The sequence below is a fragment of the Leishmania mexicana genome, chromosome 26 (genome assembly GCF_000234665.1).
Source record: "Leishmania mexicana MHOM/GT/2001/U1103 complete genome, chromosome 26".
NCBI classification, from domain to species: Eukaryota; Euglenozoa; class Kinetoplastea; order Trypanosomatida; family Trypanosomatidae; genus Leishmania; species Leishmania mexicana.
The window spans coordinates 557094-584833 of record NC_018330.1 but is presented as its reverse complement, the minus strand read 5'-3'; the positions used below and the strand labels follow the sequence as shown (position 1 = coordinate 584833).

At 55.6% G+C, this 27740-nt stretch overlaps 10 protein-coding genes across 10 annotated transcripts; all 10 read right to left on the bottom strand.

Annotated features, from left to right (window-relative positions):
* LMXM_26_1680 (putative fatty acid desaturase, putative,sphingolipid delta 4 desaturase) lies at positions 1 to 166 on the bottom strand (the record flags this gene model as incomplete). Its single annotated transcript, XM_003876421.1, has 1 exon — positions 1 to 166. A coding segment is annotated over one exon (166 nt), but the record flags the coding sequence as incomplete, so codon positions are not given.
* A 1546-nt stretch (positions 167 to 1712) lies between these two features.
* LMXM_26_1670 (putative fatty acid desaturase) lies at positions 1713 to 2672 on the bottom strand (the record flags this gene model as incomplete). Its single annotated transcript, XM_003876420.1, has 1 exon — positions 1713 to 2672. The coding sequence occupies one exon, from the start codon at positions 2670 to 2672 to the stop codon at positions 1713 to 1715; it is 960 nt and encodes a 319-aa protein (XP_003876469.1).
* Positions 2673 to 8283: 5611 nt separating this feature from the next.
* Positions 8284 to 9021, bottom strand: LMXM_26_1665 (conserved hypothetical protein; the record flags this gene model as incomplete). The annotated part of the gene is made up of 1 exon (XM_003876419.1): positions 8284 to 9021. The coding sequence occupies one exon, from the start codon at positions 9019 to 9021 to the stop codon at positions 8284 to 8286; it is 738 nt and encodes a 245-aa protein (XP_003876468.1).
* Positions 9022 to 9280: 259 nt separating this feature from the next.
* LMXM_26_1660 (conserved hypothetical protein) lies at positions 9281 to 11092 on the bottom strand (the record flags this gene model as incomplete). The annotated part of the gene is made up of 1 exon (XM_003876418.1): positions 9281 to 11092. One exon carries the CDS (start codon positions 11090 to 11092, stop codon positions 9281 to 9283), a length of 1812 nt encoding a protein of 603 aa, XP_003876467.1.
* Positions 11093 to 11860: 768 nt separating this feature from the next.
* On the bottom strand, positions 11861 to 12847 carry LMXM_26_1650 (conserved hypothetical protein; the record flags this gene model as incomplete). Its single annotated transcript, XM_003876417.1, has 1 exon — positions 11861 to 12847. The coding sequence occupies one exon, from the start codon at positions 12845 to 12847 to the stop codon at positions 11861 to 11863; it is 987 nt and encodes a 328-aa protein (XP_003876466.1).
* A 787-nt stretch (positions 12848 to 13634) lies between these two features.
* On the bottom strand, positions 13635 to 13898 carry LMXM_26_1640 (putative 40S ribosomal protein S33; the record flags this gene model as incomplete). Its single annotated transcript, XM_003876416.1, has 1 exon — positions 13635 to 13898. One exon carries the CDS (start codon positions 13896 to 13898, stop codon positions 13635 to 13637), a length of 264 nt encoding a protein of 87 aa, XP_003876465.1.
* Positions 13899 to 14572: 674 nt separating this feature from the next.
* Positions 14573 to 14836, bottom strand: LMXM_26_1630 (putative 40S ribosomal protein S33; the record flags this gene model as incomplete). Its single annotated transcript, XM_003876415.1, has 1 exon — positions 14573 to 14836. The coding sequence occupies one exon, from the start codon at positions 14834 to 14836 to the stop codon at positions 14573 to 14575; it is 264 nt and encodes an 87-aa protein (XP_003876464.1).
* Positions 14837 to 16046: 1210 nt separating this feature from the next.
* On the bottom strand, positions 16047 to 17336 carry LMXM_26_1620 (cdp-diacylglycerol synthetase-like protein; the record flags this gene model as incomplete). The annotated part of the gene is made up of 1 exon (XM_003876414.1): positions 16047 to 17336. The coding sequence occupies one exon, from the start codon at positions 17334 to 17336 to the stop codon at positions 16047 to 16049; it is 1290 nt and encodes a 429-aa protein (XP_003876463.1).
* Positions 17337 to 21070: 3734 nt separating this feature from the next.
* On the bottom strand, positions 21071 to 22756 carry LMXM_26_1610 (proline oxidase, mitochondrial precursor-like protein; the record flags this gene model as incomplete). The annotated part of the gene is made up of 1 exon (XM_003876413.1): positions 21071 to 22756. The coding sequence occupies one exon, from the start codon at positions 22754 to 22756 to the stop codon at positions 21071 to 21073; it is 1686 nt and encodes a 561-aa protein (XP_003876462.1).
* Positions 22757 to 23983: 1227 nt separating this feature from the next.
* On the bottom strand, positions 23984 to 25984 carry LMXM_26_1600 (hypothetical protein, unknown function; the record flags this gene model as incomplete). The annotated part of the gene is made up of 1 exon (XM_003876412.1): positions 23984 to 25984. One exon carries the CDS (start codon positions 25982 to 25984, stop codon positions 23984 to 23986), a length of 2001 nt encoding a protein of 666 aa, XP_003876461.1.
* Between the last annotated feature and the right edge of the window lie 1756 nt (positions 25985 to 27740).

Here is a 27740-nt window from a genome sequence, read left to right as displayed (position 1 = left end):
ATTGTTCCCCCACGAAATATGCGACGAGAAGAAGAGTGGGCCACCCCATGTCCTTCGCACGGTAGCCAAGATAAATCTGGAGCAGAACAAACGGTGTCATTAGACGTGGAAGCCATGGGTCCGGGCCGTACAGCTTTTTGATCTCCTCCCCATGTGCCTTCAGCATCTCACGGTTCCGTGTTCTGTGCGTGTACTCCGTGTCAGACCAGTAGTAGTCGGCGCGGCCGTGCTTCGAAAGCACTGTCAAAATCTGCCACGGGGTATTTTTCTTCGTGGAGAGCAACTGTTAAAGTCCCCTCACAACAACGTACACCTCAGCGCATGGCACCAGGTCCCTGAACCCACTTCGTGTGTGGGGAAGCCAAGTAGCCCCTATCCCAGGCAACGCAGCGTCACTTCCGGTGGTGGAAGGGTTTTGTGCCCACGGCGTGAGGGGGTGAAGGTGATATGTCGCTACTGATGTTTGCGGTCGGAGGCTGGATGGCGGGCCGTTAGGGAAGGCTGCGACTGTAAACGCCCTTGTGCCATCCATGTGATGGGAAAGGTGTCGACGTGAATCCAACGCGTCCAACTTGGTCCTCGCTCCCTACCTGCGGGGAAGCTGAGCTACCCCGAGCGATGCGCCACGCGGCGACAGGCATACTGGATGCAGCTATGGGACACCCTGAAAGGCACGTGTGTAGCTAGTGTTTGGGGCCGAGTTCCTGCTCCGATGACCTCGCGGGCGTTGCTGTTACGTGTGTATCTACGGCCGCGTTGCAGCACGCGATGGGCGCCTTCGGTGGACCCGGTGGGGTGGAGTTAAGCGCATGTTTTACGGTGAAGGAACGGACACTTTGAAGGGGGAAAAAAACTCCATGTAAGGCACAGAAAAATGGCGGATCTGGGAAAAGGCAGCTCTTCTTTTCCAGGTGTTCAAAGTGGAGTAAGCGAGGTCTACAAAGTACCTAACCAAAATACTTGTTTGTGTGTGTGTGTGTGTGTCGATGGACGAAAGTCGGGAAGGTAGCAGGAGAAAATATAAGCAAGGACATAGAGTAAGAAAAGTTAGGTGACTGAGAAGCACAAGTCAACAAACTTTGCTTTCCTGTTACAAAGCAGCTGCTTTCAATTTTTGTGCTTGACAGACCCCCACCCTATGCTCCTTTCCTTTAACTTTGCGGATTTTCTGCGTCCACCTGGCTAAAATCAGAGGACCACAAGACAGTTTCATTAGTACTGTAATAGCTTTATTTTCAGCTCTGAATCGGCTCGCCTCTCCTCTACTTACCTTTAGGCTGCCAAAATGCGGAGCAAAAAGTAGACTGGGAAACATCCATCAAAAGCAAGATCAATATATATATATATATATATATATATATACTCTTCTCTCACTCAGCAACGAAGCTATACTGCTTAAGGGGAATTAAAAGCTAATATAACCTGGAACTGCTTCTGATTTCACCCAAAGCACGCTCTCTTCCTCTCATTTCCAAAGCAGGCCGAATACACAGAAAAACCTGGACTCGACTGCTTTCAGAAATAAAAAGGCAAACTAACACAGTGCACTACGTCGAAAAAAAAAAAACGATGTCTCCCAGCTATGTATCTGCATACAGGTACATCTCACAATCACCCATAGTTACCTGGGGACCGCGAACCTTTACGCAATAACGTTAAAGAGTACCAAGATATTACATAAACCACTAAAAAATACATCAGTCGTCCGTTTTCTACGAGCACGGACCCTGGTGTGCCTCCGCCGCCTTCATGCGACCCGTCGATGTCGGCAGTAGCTTCTCACGTCCGGCAGCGCCGCGCTCGCGCACAACACGGCTGCAGAGACTCACGCTTGTGTCTAGTAGGAAGTCGAACAGAGCCCCGGGCCACGACTTGGTACAATGCAAATCAACGTAGAACTCCGGTGCAATCGTATTCAGCTTCCCTATCCGTGTCCATGGAATGTTTGGGAAGTCGTGGTGCTCAACATGATAGCCGACATTCCACATTACCCAGTTCAGCGGCCCGTAGTACGAGAACGTCTCTTGCCCACCGTTGCCCGTGAGCACAAAATGCTCCGAGATGAAGTGGCCAGCGAGAGGGTGCCAACTGGTGCCTAGAAAAGTACAGAGAAGGAAGTACAGCAGTGGCCACCAGCCCCAGTAGTAGTACACGAGCAGGTTGAACATCAGCTGCACAATGTAGTTCATCACATGCAACTTCTCAAACTTGATCGTCCGCACAACAGTGGGCCTGAGAGCGTAGAACAGTACCTGAAACGTGAGGAAGAAAAACTTTCCAGCGTAGCTTGATAGATACCTTCCCTCGAACAGCGTGGGCACATCAGCGTCAATGCCGTCCCAGCCCAAGTAGCGGTGATGCTCAGCGTGGTACGTCTTGAACATCATCGCATATGGCACAGGCACCACCAGATTCACGAACATTGCGTAAAGGTCGTTGTAGAGCGGTTTGATGAAGCAGAGGCCATGTGTGGCCTCGTGAATTGCCAAGAAACAGCTGTGCGTAATTGTTCCACCCACGAAATATGCGACGAGAAGAAGAGTGGGCCACCCCATGTCCTTCGCACGGTAGCCAAGATAAATCTGGAGCAGAACAAACGGTGTCATTAGACGTGGAAGCCATGGGTCCGGGCCGTACAGCTTTTTGATCTCCTCCCCATGTGCCTTCAGCATCTCACGGTTCCGTGTTCTGTGCGTGTACTCCGTGTCAGACCAGTAGTAGTCGGCGCGGCCGTGCTTCGAAAGCATTGTCGCCATTTGGTGTGTTCAATCTTTTGAGATGCAATCAATAAGTGTGCTGTTACGGAAAGAATGCACTTAAACTCAGCGAGTTATTTGGCAGTGGAATATCGAAGTAAAAAATCCACCTTATGAAATCTGTAACGCGAGAAACCAAAGATCAGTTGCGTAGAGACGAAGAGTCACGTGGCGTGATGGCGCAGGAAAAAGTCGGGCTAGGTGCTGGAAATGAAATCCAGTGATACTTCTCCATCGCTGGGGAATGTGAAACTGTGACGCGAAGGTGGAGACCTCAGTACTAAGGAAAATTACATCCAAGGTACTTCCGATTTTAGACTCGACGGATTATTGCAATTTCTCGAGCCCCAGCGCTTCATTTTCTCTCTTCCATAGCGCTTGCGCTGAGGGTTTCGCACATGCGTAAATTGCCCCGCTCTGCGCGTTCCTCTTTTTCTTTTTTCCGATGGCAAACACTTCAGCACCACAACACAGGAGCGGCGATTAGAAGACGCCACAATGCCAGTGGCAGAAGAACATCAGCGCCCTTTGAAGAGCGGCGCAGGGAAGCGTCATTCGCCCCGGAGGTTGTTAACCGAAGGGTTTTCGAGCGGAAAAGGACGGCGCACTGCACCCATACTTACAGCGCTGGCCTCCGTGTCTACCAAGCAAAATGCACGTCCACCGCATACTCACCGTCCACAAGGTCACCCAATCGCCAACTACCATGCCGAGACCGCCGCAACTGTGAAAAGACGCTACGCGAAAGGTAGAGCGCGTCTTTTCTTTCCAGATTGCTTCACGCTTCTTCGAAAGACACCAACAAATGCCACTTCCTTCACACAACGCGGCGCGACTGGGATCCATATATCCACGCCTCTCACACACACACAAAGGCTTTTAGCCAACCAGTTCTTCGAATTGATGCCCTTCCCCGACCATCCACCGCCTCGCGGACTGACCTGGCGAGACCCTCAAGAGAATGCGTCCCCCCCCTAAAAGATAAGTCTGCCTACCACCACAACTACTCTCACTGTGATTAAGCTGTTTGAAAAAACATATCTCCGTCCTATGTAAGACCGAAAAACAGATTACTCAAGTCTCAAAGTGAGCAAACCCAAGACCTAAATCACCCAACGAATTAGCACGATGTAAACACGAGAACAAAATACCCACCCGTGAAGCAAATTAGTCTCCAGAGCAAGTTTTTGTGGAACCTGGTCGCCACAAAGACAGCAATACAGGAACGGGGAATCCACCAACAAAACCCCACACGCACCGGCGCTGAAGCACGGTATATCCGTAAAGCCCCACCCCTCTCCCAAAGTCTGTATTCACAAGTCTAAAAGACCATAGCGTTTCTGGCCAAGTAGAGAACCCTGAATCTAGCTATCAACACTCGAGCTGCGCAGAAAACCGGCACACGTCCCCGCAGAGAATCTAGTTGAACCTAAATTCCTACGCCCCAAAGCGCTCCTCGCCAACACAAACCGGTGAACCTTTCAAATATCTGACGAATCTTTGAACTTTCGAAGCTTTTCACAACGCCCATCCCCCAGGAGAAGTTTGGGAACAACCCTGGCGCGTGGCACCGCTGGGCCTCATACCGCGCCTTCTAGCAGGCCTCCCACCCACCCCACCCCAGCCGCCCGCAAAAAAACTTCCGATCGCGACGGGGCCAGCCAAAACCATTGCAATTGATCTTGGTGGCCACACCCCTCGTGACATTGCATCGGTGAAGCCTACGGTGTCAAAAACCCTTTCGCCACCCATCCCTGGGACAAGGCGCCAGAGCGAACCCACCGCCCCCACCCATTTTCCCCCGGCCACCCAAAAAAAAACGACACCCCACGCGGAAAACAGCAAAACCCCGCGGCCGCAGGACGACCCACCGAGAAACCCGCAAGACGACCCGGGGAGGTTTGGGACGCAACACGACGCCGGGGGCGTCACAAAAACAAACCAAGGGCACCCCAGCCCGCGCACAGAGAGAACCCTATCAAAGCACCATGGGGACAAGAGAACCCCCCGCAAGTTAAGGTGGGCTTCCCCGAAGAAATTCGAGCCCAGCAAAAAGCCCCAGGCGAACCACAAGGAGCAGGAGGCGCATAACGGCCCGAGGGGGCCGCCAACGGGATTGTTTCACGGCGGCGTATCAACACAGACTCCCCCCACCGTCCCGCACTTAGCCTTTTTAAAAGTCCTTGGCGGTGTTTCTGCGCTAGGAAAACGGACTCCTCAAAGTTCCTTTTATAAATACGCTGGGCAGAAGAAACAGTATCCCAGACGAGATTGTTTTGATACAGCTGGTTGACACATCGCGGGGGGCGATGCGGAGAGGAAAAGAAAATTTTTTGCGACAACGGAAAACAATTTGGCCACAAGGAAAGTTTCCACGCCAATTCATCGCGCCGGCCGGAGATTGTGACAAAGGGTGGTCGAATATGATTTCCAAGGGTTGGCGAAAGGTGATGGGGCAAAACGGCGACCTTTCCGGCAAGTGGCAAAAAACAGAAAAAGCGGCGCAAACATAAAACCAATTAAAAAAATGGAAGAGTCCGATGTGAAACTGCAATTTTTTGTATTTTTCTGTCGCACTTACATGTTTTTTATATAATGTCACCAACTATTTATGAAGAGGGATCAGAATGCGCGGGGCCCTCGTTTTCCAAGTGGGGGTTAATACGCCTTTGGTGTTTGGCGACCACTGTCGCCAAGCCGTTGGCTTCCCCTGTTCCCTTATAAGCTGTGTCGCGGAAAAAATCTTCCACCAGGCCCGTGTGCCGGTTCTCCTCGCGCCGGGTCTTTGTTATACGCGCCTCTTCCATTCAGCCCTCGTGTCTCCTATTACTGGTCCCCTCTCCGAAAACCAGGTTTTCCGAGTAGCCTAAGTAAAACGCGGTATCGTGGCTCATGTTTCTGGCCACTTTTTTCCCGCGGGGGGGGGGGTTGGCGCAGCCCCCCTTTAAGTTTCGGCTTTGTTAGGGCTTTTGTGGATTCTTGTTAATGACTTTCTTTTCAATCCTTGATTTGTTGCCATTTGTGGTGTTTTTTCTTCAAACCTAAAAGCCACACTACGGACTATGGTTTTGGCCTCTTAAGCACCTTTCGCGACCTGTTGACAGTTCTGAAATTTGGCGTTTTTTCGTCACCCTTTCCCCTATGGCGCTGCGGGTTGTGAAACCTGGGGGTGGGACTTGGGGACTGTGGGGGTGCCCCTGTTTGTTTGCCGCCACCGCAAGGCGAAATGAAAAGCCGACAGGCTGTCGCGCTTCTAGTGGTAAGACACTGTTGGGGATTGCTGTGGTTGCCTCTTTTTACTGTCAGGATAATCAGGCTATTTTGGGGGGAATCAAAAAATCCTTCGCTCCGGGCAACGCAGCGTCACTTCCGGTGGTGGAAGGGTTTTGTGCCCACGGCGTGAGGGGGTGAAGGTGATATGTCGCTACTGATGTTTGCGGTCGGAGGCTGGATGGCGGGCCGTTAGGGAAGGCTGCGACTGTAAACGCCCTTGTGCCATCCATGTGATGGGAAAGGTGTCGGCGTGAATCCAACGCGTCCAACTTGGTCCTCGCTCCCTACCTGCGGGGAAGCTGAGCTACCCCGAGCGATGCGCCACGCGGCGACAGGCATACTGGATGCAGCTATGGGACACCCTGAAGGCACGTGTGTAGCTAGTGTTTGGGGCCGAGTTCCTGCTCCGATGACCTCGCGGGCGTTGCTGTTACGTGTGTATCTACGGCCGCGTTGCAGCACGCGATGGGCGCCTTCGGTGGACCCGGTGGGGTGGAGTTAAGCGCATGTTTTACGGTGAAGGAACGGGCACGGGGAAACAGGACAATGCAGTGCCCAACGTGTGGGTGCGCATGTGTCTGGTTTTGTCAAATCCCTTTTTCTTCTGGGGATGAGGACGCTGCGCGCAGACGCAGGGGGAAACAGACGCCCCGGCGGCGGAGTCTGGGAGATGGCGGCGCACCGCGGTATTGCGGGTCTGTTTTCTGCGATTCATGCGGGTGTGCGTGTGGGTGTGTCGGGCCCCTTCTCCCCTGACGCTGTTCCTCGTTTCTTTATTGCTTACTCTCCGCTGATATCCAATTTTTGGTTTTCACTGCCTTTCTCAGGCGCATTCCCGTCCCATGCTCTCGCTTGCACCCGCTGCCCGTTGGGCTCTCTCCGTTGTTCGGCTGTCTCGCTCACCCCCTTTTCTTTCGGCAAACCTCTTTTCGTGTTTTGTTTTTCCTCGTTCTCGTGTTTCCCTCTTGGGGGGGGCCTTGGCGCGTGGCTTCGGGGGGAGGGGCGGCCTTTCTGGGGTGGTGGGCCTCCCACCCCCTGTTTGGCCCGGTGCCGAGCCCCTCCAGGTGGTGGGGAGATCAGGGTGGGGTGGGCGCAGGCGGGGGCGCGGGGCCTATCCGTTGGGGCTAGCGGCCAGGCCCGCGGCGGCGCGCCAGAGGGGGGGGGGGCCGGGGACCGGCGCCCGGGGGAGGACCGCCCGCGGATGGCGCGGGGGGTGAGGCCAAGCGGAAAGGGCCGGGGGGGGGGGGGACGGGTAGCGGAAAAACGGACGGGGCGTTGGGGGCCGGGGAGCCGCCGAAGGGCTTTGCGGCGGGCGGAAAATCCCGAGGAGAGGGTTGTGACATTGCATGGTTCGTTTGGTTTTTGAGTGGCGAAGTGTCCGCTCTGCGGCGGGCGTGCGTTCTTGCAGGGTTGGTGTTTGTTACGGTTTCCGGATGTTTTGGTGTGAAGGAAGCTGTTGTGTCCTTAGAATCGGTCGAAACGGGGGTTTGCCGTATCTGGGCTGCCCTCGTTCATCAGACGCGGAAGTTACCGTAATGTCGTCGTGATTTTCGTTGGCTTCGTTGTTTTTTCGGACTCGGGGGTTTGTCCGTGCCTTTGCGTTGCGGGATGTGTGTGGCCGTCCGTGGTTTCTCTTGGGCGGGGTCGATCGTGCGGCCTTGTTTTGTTTGGCGGGGGGGGGCTCTCCTGGCGTGGTGTTCGTTTCCCGACGATTGTGCCTTTCTGTTTGTGCTGGTCGGGGTTTTTGGCTCTGTGCGCGGGGCCGCTTTTGGGCCGCGTCTGTTCCCCCGGGAGGGGCGGTGGTTCGCATTTTGCCTCGGCGGCGCCGGGCGCCTGGGCGTTTCATCGGGGCCAAGCGCCCGCCCGGGAAAAAAGCCAATACCCTACGGCCTGCCCTCGGTTACGGCTGCGGATTCCCGGTACCGGCGGGCAGACCCGGCCTAGCGCTTTACCAAAGAGGCATGCGGTCATGACCACGCTTGTACGAGCTCGCGGCGAATCGTGTTGGCGATTTAACAAAAACACGGATCTGCCTCTTGTTTTTCTGCGTTAGGTGCGTTGCGGTGGTGCTGGATGTAAACCCGGTTGGTTGACACAGCGGCAGTGCAACAGAGGTAGGTGAAGGGTCGTTGTGCACGCGTCTGTTTGTTGACCTGCTCGTGGTAGGGGGATACGTTGGGAAAACAAAAAGAGCGTGGATGTGTGCGGCAGGGAGCAACGGATACCTTGCGGGTTCTTACGCGAGTGTCTTCCACTAGCGTTTCCTCCTTGGCGGTTGTTTTACTAGCCGGTTCACAATGTCGCCGTAAGAGCGACTGCTGCTCTTTTCTCGCAGATTTTCTGGCGGGGCGACGTGGAACGTGGGAGATGGGGGAGGAGGGGAGGGACTCGTCGATGGCTGCGCGAGGACAGTCGCTGCCAGGTAGCGGACGTAGGAGTCCGGGCACGAGCTGGGGAGCAGCGCTGCACCGCCACTCAGCAAGATCGTCTGCCCTACGCAGCAGCCAAGTCGTGACAGGATGCCGATGAATGCGACGCAAAGGGCGATTGTGTCAATGCGGTTAGCGGCCAGCTCCGCAGTGCAGTGCTCCACCGCCTTGATCAGCGCGCGGTGCGCCGAGAGCAGCGCCGCGGACTGTCGTCTCTCCTTGCGCCTCTGTAAGTTAGGATTCGCTGCGTTGTAGCACTTCCTTGCAAGTTGCACGGCGTGGCGAGCGCGGCGGAAAAAGAGGTGGTGCCTGTACACCCTGCTCCGTCGGTTGGTAGTGACCAGTCTTGTGAGCAGCGCGCACTCTCGTCGTGCAATTTCGGCCACGGTCCTCTCACGTTGCGCTGAGACGCTCATGTATATTGTGTGTGTGTGCGCGCCTTTGCGTGGCACTTGAGGCATGCGATAGTGGTGAACGAAGTTGTGATGGAGAGCGGGACGATGCATGAACAGACGGTGGTGACATGCTGCATGATGGATGCGCTCGTTAGGAAAAGGAGCCATGGCGTGGCGCCGCGGGGGTTGCCGGGTTCACGGATCCGCGGTATAACATGCACAGACATCGAAAAGCGAGGAGGTACTGTGAGGGAAAAGCACGACAATGCTACGCAACGGCACACTTTAGAGTTGGAGGAATCAGCAGCACCTGCAAAGAGGCGCGCGCACTCGCACCCAAGGTGGAGGAGAGTGGAAGGTACAGCAAACACCAACCACTGTTGGCCCACCAACACAATTCGCGTGCCCCCAACAGCATCTTGCGACGCTACGTCGCCCACGACGCGGTGGCGACTGTCGCCTCTGTTATGAGGCGAACGCTCACCTGCGTGGTGAGCCACTCGGTGACCTCCTTCAGGCCAACCCACGGCTCATCGACCGAGGAGGCCATGATGATGTCAAGTGCGACAAACGGGGCAGCTGCACCGCGTTGGCGTCGCATCAGTGTCGTCAGCACCCGCACCCGGTCCGCGGAGCAGTCGGCGATGGAGGAGTTGGAGAAGTTCACCCAGCGCATGGTGACCGACGCCTGCTCCATAAGGGCGACTACAGGTAGGAGAGGCAGCTTGTTGCCGGAGAGATCCAGCGACTCCAGGTACGGGGCGCTGTGCGACCGGAGCGCCTTGCAGAGAAACAAAAAGCTCCCATCACCACCCTTGGTGCGGTTCCTCTCCACCACGTTCGAGCTAAGTCCAAGATGGCGGAGGGACAGCGGGGCACCGCGCTCCAGCGCCGACGCCAACTGACCAACGCACTCGTCGGTCAGGCTGCAATAGGAAAGATCGAGACGTGACAGCACAGGAGCGCACACCGCAAAGCCGGCTTTGGTGACCTGACCGTGCAGGTCGACCCCGGAGCACACGAGCGACGACGTCCCGGGAGCAAAGGGGGCTTGACAGATGCGCTTGAAAAAGCTGGTAGCGAGGTTCACGTGGGCGACGTCGACTAGGCGCCACAGCCTTTTCTTGTCCGTGATGGCTCGAAGCACGCGCTGGGCGGTGCCGGTGCTGAGAACAGAGCGGCAAAGGCTGAGGGTGTCGAGAAGCGCGTAGGCGCCGAGGAAGCGCGAGACGTCCTCCTCGTCGTCCGTGAACTTGTGGCCGCCGAGGAAGACGTCCGTGATACAGGCGCGAAAGGCGACGCTGGCCTTGGTCAGGAGTGCAAAACACTTGGAGGTAAGAAGGTTGGAGGACAGGTCTAGAGCGAAACGGGGGCGTGGCGCGAAGGCGGCCAGTGAGCCCACAAACTCCGAGAGCTGTGGCACATCCTGCCAGTTACAAGCGGAGATATTGAGGTGTACGAGCGAAACGGACGCCGCCACCGCTTCGCCGACAGCTGTCCAATGGGTCGCCATCGTCGTCCCTCGCAGAGAGAGGTGCGTGAGGCGCGTCGCAGAACGTACGTACGCCGCCACGCTGGCGAGGGTGCCGACGTGGCAGTTTTCGATGGCCACATTCACCAGGCAGTCATAGGTGCGCAGACATGTCGCCAGGGTGTGGAATGATACCGGGTTCAAGGCACAGTTGATGAGATGCAGCTCCGACCATGAGTGGCTTCGAATGCTCGCGCTTTGCATGAGGTAGCCAAGCTCTCCCACGATCTCGCGCGCGTCGTTGCCGTTGTCCACGTTCTCGAAGCAGATGCGGCGTGCCCGCGTGTGGTGCAGCAGGCAGCGTAGTCCACGGTAGCGATCGCGCATGTCATTTCCTGTGGAGTAGTAGCCATGTACCACGAGGTCAACCGCGGGGCCAGCGCACGTCGTGGAGTGCGCTAAGCAGAAGCACAGCTCGTCACGGCAACTTTCCATTGTCTCGATGCGACGGCGACCGAGATGAATGCAGCGGTGCACGAACGGGATGCCAGGTGTCGTGCACGCACCGGAGAGGCAGCACGGCTCTCGAACTCGTCGCGGGAGGTGCACTTGGACGGTCGGCAGCGCTACACGGAAGAGCGCAGACGCAACGCTCGCTTGCATGCCCACATCGCTACCCTGCTGTCCCTTAACGAGGGCATCCGTGAGCAGCTTCTTCCACAGCTCGAATTTGAACCCGGCATCGTTCGTGAGCTGCATGGATTGCATATCGTCGACAGCAGCCCCTCTGCTACCACTTCCACTTCTGCCGCTCTGTGCAGGGCTTGTTGGCGAGGGTCGCTCTCGGGGACGCCGCACCGTCCTGGAGAGAGTGCGCGGAAGAGGAAAAGGGGGAGGAGAGGAGAGATCGGTGTGGATGTGTGCGTCGGCGAGCCGTGCGAGACGGACGTGAAGAGACGCATCAAGGAGCGAAGAGGGAGACAGCAGATGGCAATGACACTTCCAAGCGCGAGTCGTCCGTTAGACGTGAGGGTCGCCATGAGGCATGCGCACCCCCACCCCACAAAAAAAAAAGCCACTGCTACCTACTCCCCTCCTTCGTGTACTCGACATCACGCAAGCCCTGTTCGCGTTTCCCACCCGCTTTCTTTGCTCAATGGGGTGACATGGGCGTATGTGTATGTATACGCATGCCGTTTTTTCTGTTTTCCGTGGTCGACCTTTGAGATGGACGGAGTTCCCGGGTAACTTGCTACCTAGGGCTGTCACTTGCGAGCCCTTGCACGCGAAACGTACGATATGGGTGGGAGATTGAAGCAGCATCACGTAAAAAGTCCCTCAAAGAGGAATGCGGATGTGTGCATGCGACGACGGGTGCCCTGGCATGCGCGCACACCTGTCAGGTAGAACATACACATGCACACGGCAGAGACGCTGCTGGGGATCTACAGCACCTCTCTTGCCATCCGCATCCCAACGAAGAAGCGTAGCGGTAGCAAGACGCAGACTGGCACACACAGACACAGACGTATAGACTCAGATACTCGCGCCCCCGCTCTCCAGCTTCGGCTCAACAGGGAGAAGGTGAGTGGCGCTCTTCTGGCACTTGGACTGATAGCGTTCGACCAGTATCGTCATGTCATGCAGAAGAAATACGCAGAGGCCGGAGTACAGCTGGACGCCAATGTGCTGCAGGAGATCCAGAATGACCTGGATGCCCGGCGGCGCCGGCGACACGCCTTTGACCGCCTGTGCAAAGTAGATGTGCCACCGTTCGAACAGCTGCCCCTGCTCCAGCGCACTTGACGCCCAAGTCAGGCATACGTCATAGTTCGACTCCTGGTGCGTCCACAACTTGGCCTTCTTGGCCAGCGCACCCCACACAGTCTTCTTCTGCGGCTTCGCATCCTTCACCCGACCAATCTCGCTGTCGAGGGTGCTGCGGAGTTCGCGTTCGACATCGACGAACTTACGCAGGTGCATTTCTGTCTTCTCAATATCGCCGAGAGTCGTCATCGACCGCAGCGGGTCCATCGCGGTGCAGAGTGCGGACATGTACTTGATCTTGGCACCTACAAATCGCAGAGAGGCGCCGCAGCCGTCCTGCATCCACACTTCCCGCGAGACATACAGGCTAGGTGTGAAGAAGGCGCCTTGGTGGATGGAGCGCTTCAGCAGCCGCATCAGCCAGAACACGCGCGAGAAGGGCGAGCGCGGCACGCGGTAGTCCTCAATGGGGATTGGGACGGGGACGAACTGGGTCGTGAAGGAGGGGAAGAAGGTGGTCTGTTCGCGCGTCCAGCGCGACCGGCGCAGCATGTCGATTTTGCGTCGTATCGCCTCCGTGTTCCGCTTTACCGTCTCCGCCAGATCGGCCGGCAGGACTTCGACGACAGCGTCGAGACGCGTGACGGCGGCGATGTACATCTCCACCGCGCCCTCGACGTTGCCGGAGAAGTCGAGCGCAGTCGCCTGCTGGAGCACGGCCAGCGCCTCCATCAATGCCTCGATACTCATCTCCATCTCTGTGCCTTTCGCCTCCTCCTGATCTGCTCTTTGATATGACAATGAAGGGCGGTGCGGCGCGGGTGTGCTTGTGCTTGGCGTCTGCAAGGCTACGCTAGCGGAGTTAATCAACCAGCAACAGCGAGGAAGGAAGGCAGATGACAAGCACAACAAACAATGACTCAAGCACCGCGCCAAGCCATACACACGCGAGCACACGTGGAGCTGAAGCAGCTGTGTCTAATACCATCGACTAGGTGCGTTGCCAGTGCAAGAATCCAGCAGGCAGGGCGGAGAAACGGAAGGAGGGGAGAGGAGGGCGAGGGAAAATGGAGATAAATGGGGAGTAGGGCTGACAGCAGGAGAGCAGAAGGCGGCAATGGTACGTCAACTGAAGCGGAGTTCTATGTTGGCACTACTATCAAGAGCGGGTTTGCGCAGGTGCGTGTAGGGCCGTCGTTCGTGGTTACGCTCACCGGCAGGCACGCGCAGACACACCACGTTGACCTCATTCCGCATAGCACGGTCGCACAGAAGGACGGAGAGAGGCAGGGGGGAGGAGGTTGCGGTGAATAGCAGCCACGCGTCTGTGCTGCCCCCCCGTCCTTCCTTTGGATCGTTTCCATTTTTCATTTTGGAAGTAAATGAGAACAAACAGTGAACAAAGAAAACATCGCACCGGAATGGCATATCCCATCAACACAAGGACGTACACGCACTCTCAGAGACACACAGACGAATACGGGGTGCGGTGGTGCGCGCGTGTGCTCTGCCAGTCCACGAAGAAGTCCTAGTCGGCATGATCTTAACGAAGACGGCGAGCCTCACGCTCGGTTTCCATGAGGGAGAGCATGTCGTTCTCCTTGCATGGGCCCTTCACGTTGCGCACGATCGTGCGGTTGTAGTCCGGGGAGCCGGCCTCGGCCATCAGGCGCACGCGCACCTGGGTCACGTTGCCGCGAGAGCCGGTGCGGCCCAGAACCTTGATGATCAGACCAACCTGGGCCTGGTCCGTACCCTGGGTGACGACCTCCTCGGTCTTCTTGTTGTCCTTCTTCGAATCAGCCATTGCGCGAGTATATGGACTGGGAGATGAGGGGGGGGAGGGGCGGGTGGGGTTGGATGGGGTTGCTTGTGATAGAAGAAATCGGGAGTGGAGGCGAGATACATCCCAATATGTATGAGCAGCAGAAAGGCAGGGAGGAAAGGGAGATGGTGCAGCGTGACATGTGATAGAGGACAACGGATAATGGGAGAGGAGGTGCGCTTGCGCAGTGTGTGTGTGTGTGTGTGTGCTGGTCAAAGAGATGGAGAGGAGGGAGGAGGGACGCGGCACACACAACTGCAGCGTTTTCCTCGCTCCGGTCTACTTACCCACTCACTCGCACCAAGCGCCCACCGGCATCAGCTCTGTGGAAACTGAATTCGAAAAAGGCACGCAAACACAGAGGGATGTCGAGGTGCGCGCTATCTTGATGGACACTCCCTTCTGTGTGGTGACAGAAAGGCGGCGAGTGCGCATGTCCTGTGCCGTGTGCCTGCCGGATGTCTAGTTTCACAGATGGAGAGAAGAGCGCACTCGCACATCGCCATCGACTCTTCCGAGCCACAACTTTTTTTTTCGATGTTTTCTTCTTTCTTGGAAATCACGAGAATAAAAACGAGAAACAAAATGAGTCGCACAGCCCTTCACACACTCACATGGCTGCTGCTGCTGCTGCTGCTAAGATGTGTGGCATAATCTTAACGAAGACGGCGAGCCTCACGCTCGGTTTCCATGAGGGAGAGCATGTCGTTCTCCTTGCATGGGCCCTTCACGTTGCGCACGATCGTGCGGTTGTAGTCCGGGGAGCCGGCCTCGGCCATCAGGCGCACGCGCACCTGGGTCACGTTGCCGCGAGAGCCGGTGCGGCCCAGAACCTTGATGATCAGACCAACCTGGGCCTGGTCCGTACCCTGGGTGACGACCTCCTCGGTCTTCTTGTTGTCCTTCTTCGAATCAGCCATGATACCCTAAGATTACAGCCTATGTGTGTGTGTGTGTGTGTGTGTGTGTGTTGTTGTGAAGATTTTCAGACAAAGCGAAAAAAGGCCAAAAGGACAGAGAGGCAGAGTGCAAGGGTAAAGGCGAAAACAAGACTCAGCACGGAGATCATACATGGAGGGCTGCAGCCGTGGGCGCCGTGTGAACCCGTTTTGCACATGACTATTCCCAGGTGGGGTGCACACAAGTGGAGTGGGAGGGGGGAGGAGTGGTAGGGAGCCCGGAAAACCAGACTGGAAAGAGTAAATACACACACACACACACACGTGTTCCACACACCCTAGCCGCTTCAGTCTCCGTTTCCAGCAGCGTTTCGTTCCTTCGCCCCATCCCCCTTCATTCGCATAAGAAGGGCGGTTGACATTCTCGCGAAGTCCGCTGGCCTTGCACTGGTGAAATATAGAAGAAAAGCTGATGCGGCTTTTTTTTTACTTTGAGTTGTCGTTAAGAAAGGGGGGGGGGTGTCAAGGAGGGGAGGAAGAGGGGGAGGGGGAGCGCGGAGGGCGTGATGCTGTATTTTCGGGGGGGGGGGAGAGTGGTGTTAGAACAGGCCGAACAGCCCTCTGCACATGTACGTGCGTATGTGTGTGAAAAGAGGTGCCAGGAGCCACCAGGAAAGAGAGAGGGCAACGTAATCTTTGTCCTTTCTTGCATATCAACACCCGAACCGTCAGCAATCGATACAACAGCGCTGCTCATCATATGACCCCTTTCCTTTTCTTCCTCGCAGACCTCACAGCCACTCCACCATCGCACAGGGGGGTGGGTGGGTAGGGAGGGAGGAGTCGAAGCATCGTGAAGGGGAGAGAAGAGTGGATGGAGTGGTGAGAGAGGACAAAAAGGTGCGGCCATGAGGGGGGAGAGGGGGGGGGGATGCACAGACGCAAGACTGATGAACTCGTAAGAAACCCACACGCACACAGAGTCGCATTGATAGGCCGGAAGAAAAAGAGAAGCAAACATTATGAGGAGGGGGCACCGATGCATGCTGCAACGCCCCGCTGCTGTGCGCGTGTCTGAACAGCCCCGGAACGCAACGGCTGGGTGATTTCTTTTTTTTTCTTCTTTCTTGAATCTGTCCCTCTTTGGTCTATTCCGGTGCACATGAGCCCGCCTTGTGGGTGTGAGCCCTCTCCCGCCTCTCACACACATCTACTGGTCACCTGGGGCCAGCTATACCTGCAGCGACTGCAGCAGCTGCTTCACCAAGCTCTGACGGTGCTCGAGGTCCATGCGAAGGGCGCAGCGCATAATATCGTTCGCACCGGGGCACTGGATTTCGTGGAAGACGTAGGTGCGGAGGTAGAAGTACGTGAAGAGACCCATGAGGCCCTGACAGTCCATACGGTCCGTCATGCCGCCGTGGCCGGGGATGAGGTCACCAAAGTCCTTGAGCTTGAAGGCGCGCTTCAGCCCACTTGCGAAGAAGCCGCCGAATGGGGCGAGGAGCGACGCAAACGTCCCCAGCACGAGGGCGTGCTTCTGCGCTGGTGAGACGAGAAAGGTGGTCAGCATCCCACCCGACACCTGCTGTATCCACTGCGGAAAGGCAACCTCCTCCTGGAAGAAGATGGGGTTGGGCTCGCACTGGGTGTTGACGGCGTTGGTGAAGCCCACGGCGGGGCAGTACATCTGCGGGAAGTGGCTCAGAAAGCCGCAGAACCAGAAGGACCAAATGACTGTGAAGAGGAACGCGCCGAGGAACCCCTCCACCGTCTTCTTTGGGGACAGGGACAGCAGCTTTTTTCGCCCGAAACACTTGCCAAAGACGTAGGCCCAAATGTCGTTGTTGACGACACAGGTCACTGGCAGCAAGAACCAGATCATGCCGCGCACTATGTTGCGCATTTCACCAGCAATCTGCACCTGACATAGCATCAGCATCATCGCCATCCATGTGAACTGGATGAACTGATAGCGGTACATGCCCTTGCGCAGGCTCAGCACGAAGATGACCAGCCCTAGCATGACACAGCAGAAGAACGCGAAGGGAAGCAGGTCGTACACCTTGTCAAACCATGCAAAGGTATTTTCCAGCGGTTCGCGATTGCATAAGAGACTAACAAAAATGTTACAGACAACGAAGAAGTACCACTTGATGAAGAGCACCGACGGCAGCTGGCGCTCTTTGCGTACCCGCTGATTGATCCGGGTTACCTCGTAGAACATGGTGCTCTCAATCACAAAGAGCAGGAAGAGGCTAAAGCGAATACCGACAGAGATCCAGCCCAGAAAAACGTACGCCATAAGAATCGAGAATATAGTGCGGTTGATGACGTCCTTGTACCCTACCGTCTTGCCGTCAGCTGCCGACGCGGTGGCGGAGCTGCTGCCACCAGCGGCACCATCGCCGCACGTACTGTGCTTGCCCTTTGCCATGGTGTCGTCCGCAGCCGGGCTCAAATCACCGCCGGTGGGGATGAGCGGCAGCAGAACAACCCGCTCCTTCTTTTCCTTCGGCATTCTCTAATGGGCGAGAGGGTGTGAGTGTGTGTATGGGGACCGAATGTGAGGGAAGTGAGTGAGCGCCAGGTTCCTTGACTTGACCTCCCATTGATGACCTTCGCCCCTCAATCTCTATTTCTGTTGTTGTCACACTGTCCTCAGAACACAAAAGGTGTGCGCATGCGTTGGCTTGCAGGTACGGGAGGGGAGCGGAGGGGAGGGGCACTGAGAGACGCGATGCTATTGTACAGCGATACGCGCACACACGACGAAGTAGAGAATGAGCAAAGAACAACAACAAGGGGCACAAGACATAAATATATGTGTGTGTGTGTGGGCCAGAAGGTGGGATGCAGCTGTGAGCACGTCGTGTGATAATCTGAGTCCCCCACCCCCGCCATCAAAAAAAAGGGCAAATGATCAGAAAATGAATAAGTGGAAGAGAGCGTCAGGAAGAGTGAGAGGGGATGCAGGCGTATGTGTGTGGATGTGAGGTGGAGACGGAGGTAAGGTGAGTGGCACGCACATACACGTAAACATTGACCACTCCTTTCATTTTTCTTTTTTTTTCGATGCCATGATGAAGGACTGCCGGACATTGCTCTTCCGCTTGCCCATCTTCACGAGTCGGATGCCCATTCGTGTGTCACCGACATTGTTGCTGTCTCCTCCTCGCAGTGGCTCGCGCTCCTTCGCTCTCGTATAATGCACATCTGTCTCCAGAGACAGAGACGCAGATGATGAAAGATGGCGGCTGCTGACTAGGAGAAAAAAGCGAAAATGGAGGTAGAGGTGGAGGTGGAGGGGTGTGGGTGTGTGTGGGAGAATCATATGACGGTCTTGTGTGATTTTGTTATGCTGCTCCACATTTCTGCCCACTTGGTTGGACAAACCCATGTACACCCACAAACGGATACATGCGTGTGCCCACCGGATAATCTAGAGAGACAGGCCTCTCCGTGTGTAGCGTGAAGCACCACTGCATGCGCGGAAATCCACTACTCGACACAGCCTGCAGTGGCGTGTTCTCTGTCTCTCTCGTTGTTTCCTCAGTCGACTCACGCTAGGATGGAGCCCCGCAGCCAGATGGGGAGGGGGGAGGGGAGGGGGGAAGAAATGAACGCGAACGAAGTCGAAAAGAAAAAAACAAGGAAGAACGACATCTCAGCTGGATGCTACACAGTGGGGAGGGGAGGAGGAGGAGGAGGAGGAGGAGGGGGTCCACTTTGAATGGAGGCTGGAATAGCAACAACAAAGGAAACTTTCACATGTTCCTACGACGACAAGTCCTCCGCCACGACTTGAGTAGAGGCACAAAAGACTGACACGTTCACCCCCATGCATACAGGCACAGACACTCATATATATATATATATACATGTATATATGTATACATATATAGAAAGAGTTAGGAAACCGAATAGGCTGTCATTTCTGGGTAATGATGGAAATACGAAAACGGAGACGCTCAAGAGGCAATCGGAACACACACACACACATACATATACGTGCACGTAGAGAGCGCGCGGGATGAGGGGTGGCGGTGGGAGGGGGAAGCTTTCAAGTGAAGCAACAAAACGACACTGAGAAAAGGAGAGAGAAACAGGTGATTGTATTGGTAATGAAGTTTCGAGTCGAGAGGGCCTGTGTGTGTGAGTGAACGTGAGTGTTGCAGTGGCTGTGGTGGTGCTTGTGGCAGTAGCGCTTAGACAACCTTTGTGCTTTGGACTGAGTTCGCTGGCGAGGAAATTTAGCGACACATGGCAGACAACGCACTAGGCAGTGGTCCTGTTTTGCATGTGTATGCGCATAAGCAAACGAAGGTCTACATGGAAACGACTACAGCATACACCCATCCACACACATCCCACCTTACGTGAAGCGGTTCGTGTTTCCCACGCACACACACTCCCTCTGTCTATGCACACGTGTAGCACTCGAGAAGAGAGAGACGTGAGAGGGCTGTTTTATCCCCCTGAGAGTGCGATGAAGAGGCAAGATCAACAAAAAAGAAGATTCATTATCATCTCGCACAGTCCTTGAAGTCGCTTCTTGTAGACAAATTGATGGGAATTTGTGTGCTTGTGCGTGTGTGCGCGTGCGTGGAGCGATCACTAGTGGACGAGTGGAGATCGGGGGAGAAGACGATGAAAAGCGGAGAGGAGGGAAGACACACACACACACACACAGACACACACAGGCGCACACACGGACACCGGCACATCTAAAAGAAAGGCGGGGACAGAGGAGAGAGGGAGAGAGGTGACTGGGATAGACCCCTTTAAAAGAAGAAAGACAGAGGAGGCAACCAAACGGGAAACAACCACAAGATAGTCTAGCCATACGCAACCAAACAAGAAAAGACGTGTCGAGAGGGAGAAAAAGAAATGAGAGGAGGAGTGCCATAAACACACACACACACACACACACACACGTCAATGGCGGCAGAAGAAAACGCAAGAAGATAATAGAGAATAACGACAGTCAGAGGGGGAGGAAAGCAGCAGCTAGCAACACAATAATAATCGACAGCTTGGCTTATTTACGTTTCTTTGTTCTTTTTCTTGTTTAACTCACTTCACCATTCTTTCCGTAGCACATACACACACACACACACACACATACACATACACATACACATACACGAGAGAGAGAGAGAGACATGACGAGAGAAGGTGCCACATTTAATTTTTTTTGCTCGTTTTGGTTTGTTTTCTGTACCTTTTACTTAGCTTTTCGTGCACACGTTTATTTATTATTTTTTTTTTTTCAGCTCTCGTGTGCTTTTTCTTGTTCAGTCCTTTCTTGTTGTTTTGCCTTCTGTTGCGCTCTCCCACCCAAAAAGTCTATACACCTGTGACCTTCTCGGCAGAAAAAGACCACCTCGCTTGTCGTGTCTCCCTCTCTCTCCCTCTCCACCTTTGCTCACCTCAAGCACAGTAGATCGCACACATGCGCACGCAAACATAAGAAGCAACGCAAAAAAAGAGAAAAATACCACAAAAGAGGGCTCCGGTTACTTCGTTGCGCAGGTTTAGACGTTTTTGTTGTTTTTCTTGTAGGCGTGTGTGCCCTTTGTGTGGGCGTGTGTCATAGGCACCGACGCCCTCTTTCGTTTCTGTTCGTGGTTCCTGTATCACTGGCACATACGTATGCCTGATATATCGGATATCTGTACATGTATGTACAAGTGCTGAGGACAAGAAAGGAGGAGAGAGAGATATGGGGGGGAGGGGACCAAAGGAACAGAAAACAAAAGGAAACACGCAGCTGAAACGTCCTGCAGTTTTTCTCTTTTTTTCCTTTTTTCCTTCGCCCCACTCAACACAGCCGCTGCCGCCCTTTCCGCGCAGCGCCTACGCCTCCCTCTTTTTTTTACCTCATCTCACGTGCATCTCCCTCCTCCCCGATCCCTCAATTTCTCCGCTTGGTGCGGCATTCCCTCATCAACCTAACCTTTCCCTCAGAAAGAAAAAAATGGAAACGGAATCGGGATGGCATCCGTGCAAGCCACGGGAGGACAACGACAAGGGAGAGCACCAACCACAAGAAGGGCGAAACGAAGGGAAAATGGGGACTCGGGGGGTGGGTGGGTGGGCAGAGAGGCAGCATACGGTTAGATGCAGACGTTTACGTACGCGTGAAACACAGAGAGGCGAGAAGTGGCTCCCTCTCTGCTTCTGTTGTCGTTGTGGGGCATCGTTTGCCTTGCCAGTGCGGATGTGCGTGCGTGTGTGCGAGTCCGTTTCCGATTAAAAACCGCAGCGGCGCTTCAGCTCCTTGATCATCATCACCGTCTCGTTGTCGCCGGTCGTCAAGATCGACGAGTTCTCCACGGCGCGGCGGCCGAGGTAGTGGATCGTCTCCTTCACGGGGCCGTAGGGCACGTACTTATAGACCTGGAAGCCGGCGCGGGCAAGGGGCACCGTCAGGTTGTCGCGCATCCCAAACAGCTGTCCAAAGGAGACGCGAGACTGGATACCCGGCCGTTTCAAGACGCTGGCCGTGATAATCTCTAGAGACTCCTTGTTGTGGGTGCCAAAGAAGACCTCGTGCTTCTTCGTTGGCTGCGCCTCGAAGGTGTCGAAGATGCGCTTCGCGGCGGCATTGTAGCACTTGTTCGTCTCCTCGTAGGTAGACCAGATGGGGCTAGTGTAGCCGTACTGGGCCGCCGTCGCGCGCTCTTGCACAATGTAGGCGCCGCGCACGATCTTGCCGCCCCAGTGGAAGTTCATGTGGCGAGCGCGAACAAGGTCATTGTCAATGCGGTCCTCTGCGTACGTCAGGTAGCACTGGTATGTGTCGTACACCACCGGCAGCTCCGTGTTGTAGGTCTTCTGTAGGGTTGCCACGATCGCGTCGATGGCCAGCTGATAAAAAGTCTGCTCCGCGTCGACAAGCATGCGGACATTGAGCTCCTTCGCCATGGAGGCGATCAACGAGAGTCGGTTGTTGACGTTTTTCCACAGCTCTTTCTCCTTTGCACTCATCTGCGGCAGTCCCTCGATAAGCGCCTTCTGCACTGGCGTCGGCTCCACGGCGATGAGGGCATTCGTCAGCATCTCCTTGTACTCAAAGTAGTTCACCTTGCCCGTCTTGCGGGGGTCCAGGACCTCTGTAATCTCCTTGAGCTGGGCATCCGACAGCTTGTTAGAGGGGTTGTACTTCTCGAAACCGGCACGCAGCTGGTCGTAGGTGATGAATAGCTGGTGCTTGCGATTCACACCCATGACGATGCGGCACTCCTCTAGCTTCAGCGACTCCTCGTTCGTGAAGTGCTTGCACCAGCTCTGGTGGACGGACATGAGCAGCGCCGATACGCGTGCAAGCAGCTGAGGGTCGCACATGCCTGTCACCTTAACAGCGGTTACACCGGCGGCGTTTCGCGGGCTGTACAGCGAGGCGTGCATGACGCTCATCATGTAGAGTTTCATGTTCTCGTTAAAGAACCCCTCGTCCATTGGGTACTGAACATTAGGCTTCGTAACGAGACTAGACATCGAAATATCGGGGCCAGACGCCACACCCGGCTCCGGTGCGAAGCCCTCCGTGCCGGCCTCCGCCGCGTAGTCGAGTACAGCGCCGATGTTGTTGCGGGAAAGCTTGTACACCGTGTCGCGCAGCTCCTGGTCATTCTCGCCCGCGCAGAAGTAGTTGTAGAAGGACTTCTTGACGAGGACGCTGTAGGTAAGCTTGCTGCCAAGGATCTTCTCCACTTTCTTCATCAGCGGCACCGAGTTCATGGCCAAATAGCTCACACTGCACAGGCGAAGAACCACCAACGCCTTTATCAAGTACCATGCCGAGCGCTGGCGGTAGGTCGTGTCGTCGTCGAAGTTCGGCAGCTTCGGGTGCTTGTCCTGCATTGCCACGGAAGAGTGACGAGCAGACCCGGCAAAGGCCACAGCAGCCGGTCGCAGGGGGAGGAGACGGCGCATTTTTTACGGGACGGGCGACTAGCAGGCCTGACGGCGGGCGGATATGACGAAACTCTACCGAGAGAGCAGGTATGACGGAAGAGGAGGAGAGCTGAGACGGTGAGAGTGCCAGCACAACCACATACAATGGAAAAGAGAAAATACGGCAGCTATCTACCTAAAGCAAAGCGACTTTCTCCCTGCGTGCGTTTTTTTTTTCGAAAGAATTAGAGTCGTGAGTATGACACGGACGAAGAGAGCGAGGGGGTGACGGTGATGGTGGTGGTGGTGTTGGTGGGAGACAGGTCGAGCCACACACACACACACGCACGCCTGTAAGTTGATGATGATAAGAAGGTAGAGAAAGACACAGACGACACGGCACCAACAGAGACCACCCCAAAATTACTGATGGAAAACGTTTGCTTGCTAGAGGGGAGGGGGGGGGGAGTAGATGAGGAGCGAGCGAGAGAACGTGGCCGTCAATTCTGCAGCCCCGGAGTTTAAATGCAGCCGAGTAGGCGTGCGTGCGTATATATGTATATGTATATATATATATATATGGATGCAGCGTAGAGCAGCGCAAACTCAGAACACATGGTAATGTACCAAGCAGAAATCGGGAAGCATGAGAAGAGGGGGGGGAAGATTAGAGGGCGTTTTCGATGGACGAGGGTGGGGAGGGAGAGAGACCGGCTAGCGTGCGGGGACCGGAAGCTGCTCCTCAAGCGGCCGCTGTATCGTTTTTTCGTTTTTCTTCCAATTCCATTGTTTCTTCCACATCGGTACTTGACGAGGAGCGCATGCTTTGTCCAGCGGGAACAAAAGGAAAACACGAGGCACACATACATACACAGAGGGAGAAGGACGGGTTGCCGTACACTGGTGTCCGTTACACTTTTAAGATCGTTACGGCTCGTGCCCTTCCCCTCCTTCCTCTCCTCGACATCGAATCGCGTTACATCGACAAGGCATTGCCCCTCACCCCAGTAAGAAAACAAAAAAGAAGGTCTGGTAGGGGTGGTGTGGGTAGGCGACATCGAAGCGGTGTTGATGATCAGAGTTTGTCGGGAGAGAAAAGGGGGCAGTGACATGTGTCTCTGGATAGAAAGTCGAGGAGCGCTGCAAGGGGTATGGGGGTGTAGGTGTTTACGTACGTCTACCCGCACTCCTTCCGGCACTACGTGCGCCTCCGCGCACAGACCCCCACACCCCCACAAACCTCCTGCATGTGAACATATTGAACTGCTACATAAAGTTGGCTCGAACCTTCCCAAGTTCCTCCTTGAGCGCCGTGTCCACGACCAAGTCGGCACGCGACATCGGCGCTCCAGATATGGGGCAGACGTCGTAGTACTGCAGGTAGTCTATAATGACGTCTTCGTCGAAGAGGTAGCCGGTGGACGACAACACCGGGGTCGAGCGTATCAATGAATGGGAGAGAGAACAGATGTACTGTATGGGGATCGTCCTCGGCGGTGGGCCTCTCCGCCAGCGTGAGAGGTCCTCCTGGGGACCACAAGTCGACTCGTAAGCGTCTGCCGCTTCGTCTCTGTCGTCGCTGCTCTCGTCGGAGGAGGAATCACTGGCGAAATCAAGGGCGTCGAGCTGCACCTGAGTCTGCTCCCGCGCCACCGCAGTCGTGGGCGTTGTGCTCTGCACCAGTAGGTGATAGCGTTGAAGACGCGCTTGTCGTGACTGGTGGCGGGGGCATCGCTTTGAGCGCGCACTGCTACGGCTGCGACCGCGGCTCAAGCTTCGCTGCTCTCGGTTGTGTGGACCTCTTCGCCGTTGACGAAGCAGGTCGTCGACACGGCCACGCCGCGCGGCGACAGGCGGTGGGGGTGGGGCTGTGGTGTCCACGCGAAATACGCACCGCAGTGCATTGTATGATGGACTGCTGATGTCAAGAGGACGGCTACGGCTCGTGGGATTGCTGAGGCTGCAAGCAACGTACTGTTTGCCACCGGAGTCGAGGACGCTCTCCCACGTCTTGAGTAACGGCGCCACCGCGGCGCTGGAGTGAGAGTTTACGACGAGGCGCACCAGCTGTGCCACCAGCTCGGCAGATGTGCGCGGGTCTGCGATGCAGCCATCTGCTAGAGTAAAGACGGAGCGGTCTGCGACTGCCACCAGCACACTGCTGTTCTCTCCCCAGAACTGGTGACACTCACCGCTATGGTACGTCAGCGTTGACGCGACCGCCGCCGTCTGCACGAACAGAGACAATTCCCCAGGTAGGCATCCCTGTGGTCTACACAAGACGCGCAGGAGAGGGCCGCATACCTTGCTGAGGAGCCCGCAGCGGCAGAGCGCTTTGCGCAGAACGAGCGCATACTGGTCCGTCAGCGTCAGCAGGGTTTGAAGAAGCAGGAGGTGGCTGCGGAGCAAGGACAAGGCCATCAACACATCCCGGTCGTCACCGTCGCTGCTGCTGCTGCGGGGTGAGGCCAAATATTTGTCGAAGACGAGCGGCAAGTACATACTCATGGGGCCAAAGAAGTCGTACCTCACAAGGTAGGAGATGAGCTGGCCGACGTGGTGGCGGAATGGGGCAGAGAGGGCCCTCATGGAAGCGCTACCGGTGCACTGCGAGAGCGTGTTTTTCCCCTTGCTGCCGATCCTCAGGCTCGAGTGCAGTTCCTCGTACGTAATCCAGAACGTGAGCTCGCGAAAGAGGTCGACGAGGCGGGCGACCAGGTGAAGCTGGTAGCCTCCGGAGGCGGCGGCGAGTACTCCTGGAAGGGCCCCGCACACGCTTCCGTAGCAGGACACCAGTACCTCCACAGTGCTCTCGACGTCAGCACCGAGGAAATCTACGAGATCAGACGCCTTCATCTTCGACTCAGCTGAGGCCAGCATGACGAGAATCAGCTGAGATAGGAAGCTGCGATCCTCGGTCGCCTCGTACGTGGTTCCGCTGCGGTGGCCCGCGTGTGACGTCCCCAGCGCGGAGATGCTCGGTGTTGCGATGGACTCCACCCATACGTTGTGCGCCTCGATAAGTGAAAAAATGATTTCGCGGTGCGCTACCTCTCTACAGAGGAGGATGCAGAGACGAATGCACTGAGATGCGTCTTCTAGGGAAGGGGAGGCCGCAAGGGTGGCGGAAAGCTTGCGGAAGAGGGTGTGGGACGGCGACAGGACCTCAGAGGTCGAGGTGCAAAGCCCGATGAGGGCTTGCAGCTGTCCTGCTGTGAGCTCGGCCCGTGCATTGCTCTGTACGATGCTTTCTACGAGTGCGTCCATTGCAGACGATTCGGCCTCCTCCTACCAGATTGTTCCATTCGTGAAATCTATGAAGGCAAAAGACAGAAAAAAAAAGTGAAGAGAATCGGCGAATATTTGGCTGGCTGACGCGAAGAGGACCATGTAGACATACAGAGGAAGAGGGAGCGCGACGAATGCGAACGACGTGACTTTTCTTTCTATTATTCGGCCTCGGCTCACCCGTTACATCAGCGGTGGAACCGTGGGAACGAAGTGAAGAGGGAAGGAACAGTCGCTTGGCACACAGACACGGAGTGTGAGAGAGGCCAAACTTTTTTTTGATTGGCGAAATTCGTCCGCAGGTGGGGGTTTTCGCTTTGAAGAATAGCAGGTAAAAGAGGTCGTGGGCGGTACACCGATGCGTCCACGCGCCCGGCGAATCGCGCTCTCTCTCCTTCTTCCCCTCACTTTCGGCCCCTTTGCCCTCCAAATTACACGCATGTAGCGCTGGATGGTGATGTGTGGGCGGGGGAGGGGAGGGAAGGAGGATGCAGAAAGCAACGGAGAGATGGAGAGTGAGTGACCAACTCGAAGACGCGAGTCGGGGCAACTTACCAACCACAACAAGGAGGGAGATGGTGCGCACACAGCAGGAGAGTTGCCGCTCGTAGCAGAACACCGTCCCCACGAGCATCTTCACCACTGCGCAACATGCAGTCATAACACCGTGTAAGGAACACGGAGGTGGGGAAGGGAGGTCAGGAGGCTCTGTACTAGGCAAGTTATCTGCTGACACATTGCAGACACACCACCAAGGAAGTGCACACCTCTATCCGCCCCTCCTCACGCCCATGTATTCTTTGGAAGATACCCGGGAATCGTACTTCTCGTTCGTTTTCACTTGCGTTTGGGTGTCGTACGTCTACACCGTTGCACGTATGTGTGTATGCGTGTGTGCCTCTCTCGCCTCCCCGATCCCTCTCCGCGATGCTGTTCCACGAAGGAACCGGAGAACAAAAGGAATAAACGATGAGGCACCAAAACACACATCGAGTCCGTCATTCAACCTGCCAGACCAGATTGATGTGTTGTGTGTGCGTGGGGGGGGGGAGAGGGAGAGAGGGAGTACCGCATTCGACTGACAATGAGCGAGTTGGTAGCCAGTCCACGCAGCGGGAGGCCATTGTGTAATAGAAAGAGTAATAATAATAAAAATATAAAAGAATGCCCCCCCCCCTCCCCCACACACAAAAAAGGAAAAAGGGATACCACAGCGGCAGGGTGTACGGAGAACGAGAAAAGGCGGTTTGGTGGTGGTGTGAGCTGAAGGAAAAAAAACAAAAGACGGGAACACACACGCCCCCACACAGGTCAGTAAGACACATGCTTGAGGGGTAAATTAAAGAGGGGATTCCCCCCCCCTCACACACACACATTCACAGAGGGGAGAGGGGAGGGGTTAGGGAAACAAGAGGTCGAGGGAAAGCAGCGCACACAAATGTACAGGTAGTCCTTCGACCGCAATGACAGTGGCGATGACACACATGCCGAAAAAAAAGAGAGAACCCCCTCCCCCCAATAAAAAAAATCTGACGGGCTTACAGGGAGATGGAGGGGGAGGGGGGAGGGAGAGAGGCACACAAACATCAAGAGATACAACATCCTGCATTACCCAAGCGAAAGAAACAACAAAGAAAAGATAAACAGGCATACTACGGTTCTGCACCAAGTAGATCGATTGCTTGCTCTCTTATGTCTGCCCCGCATGCGACAGTGAAGGTGTGCGCGTTCGTGC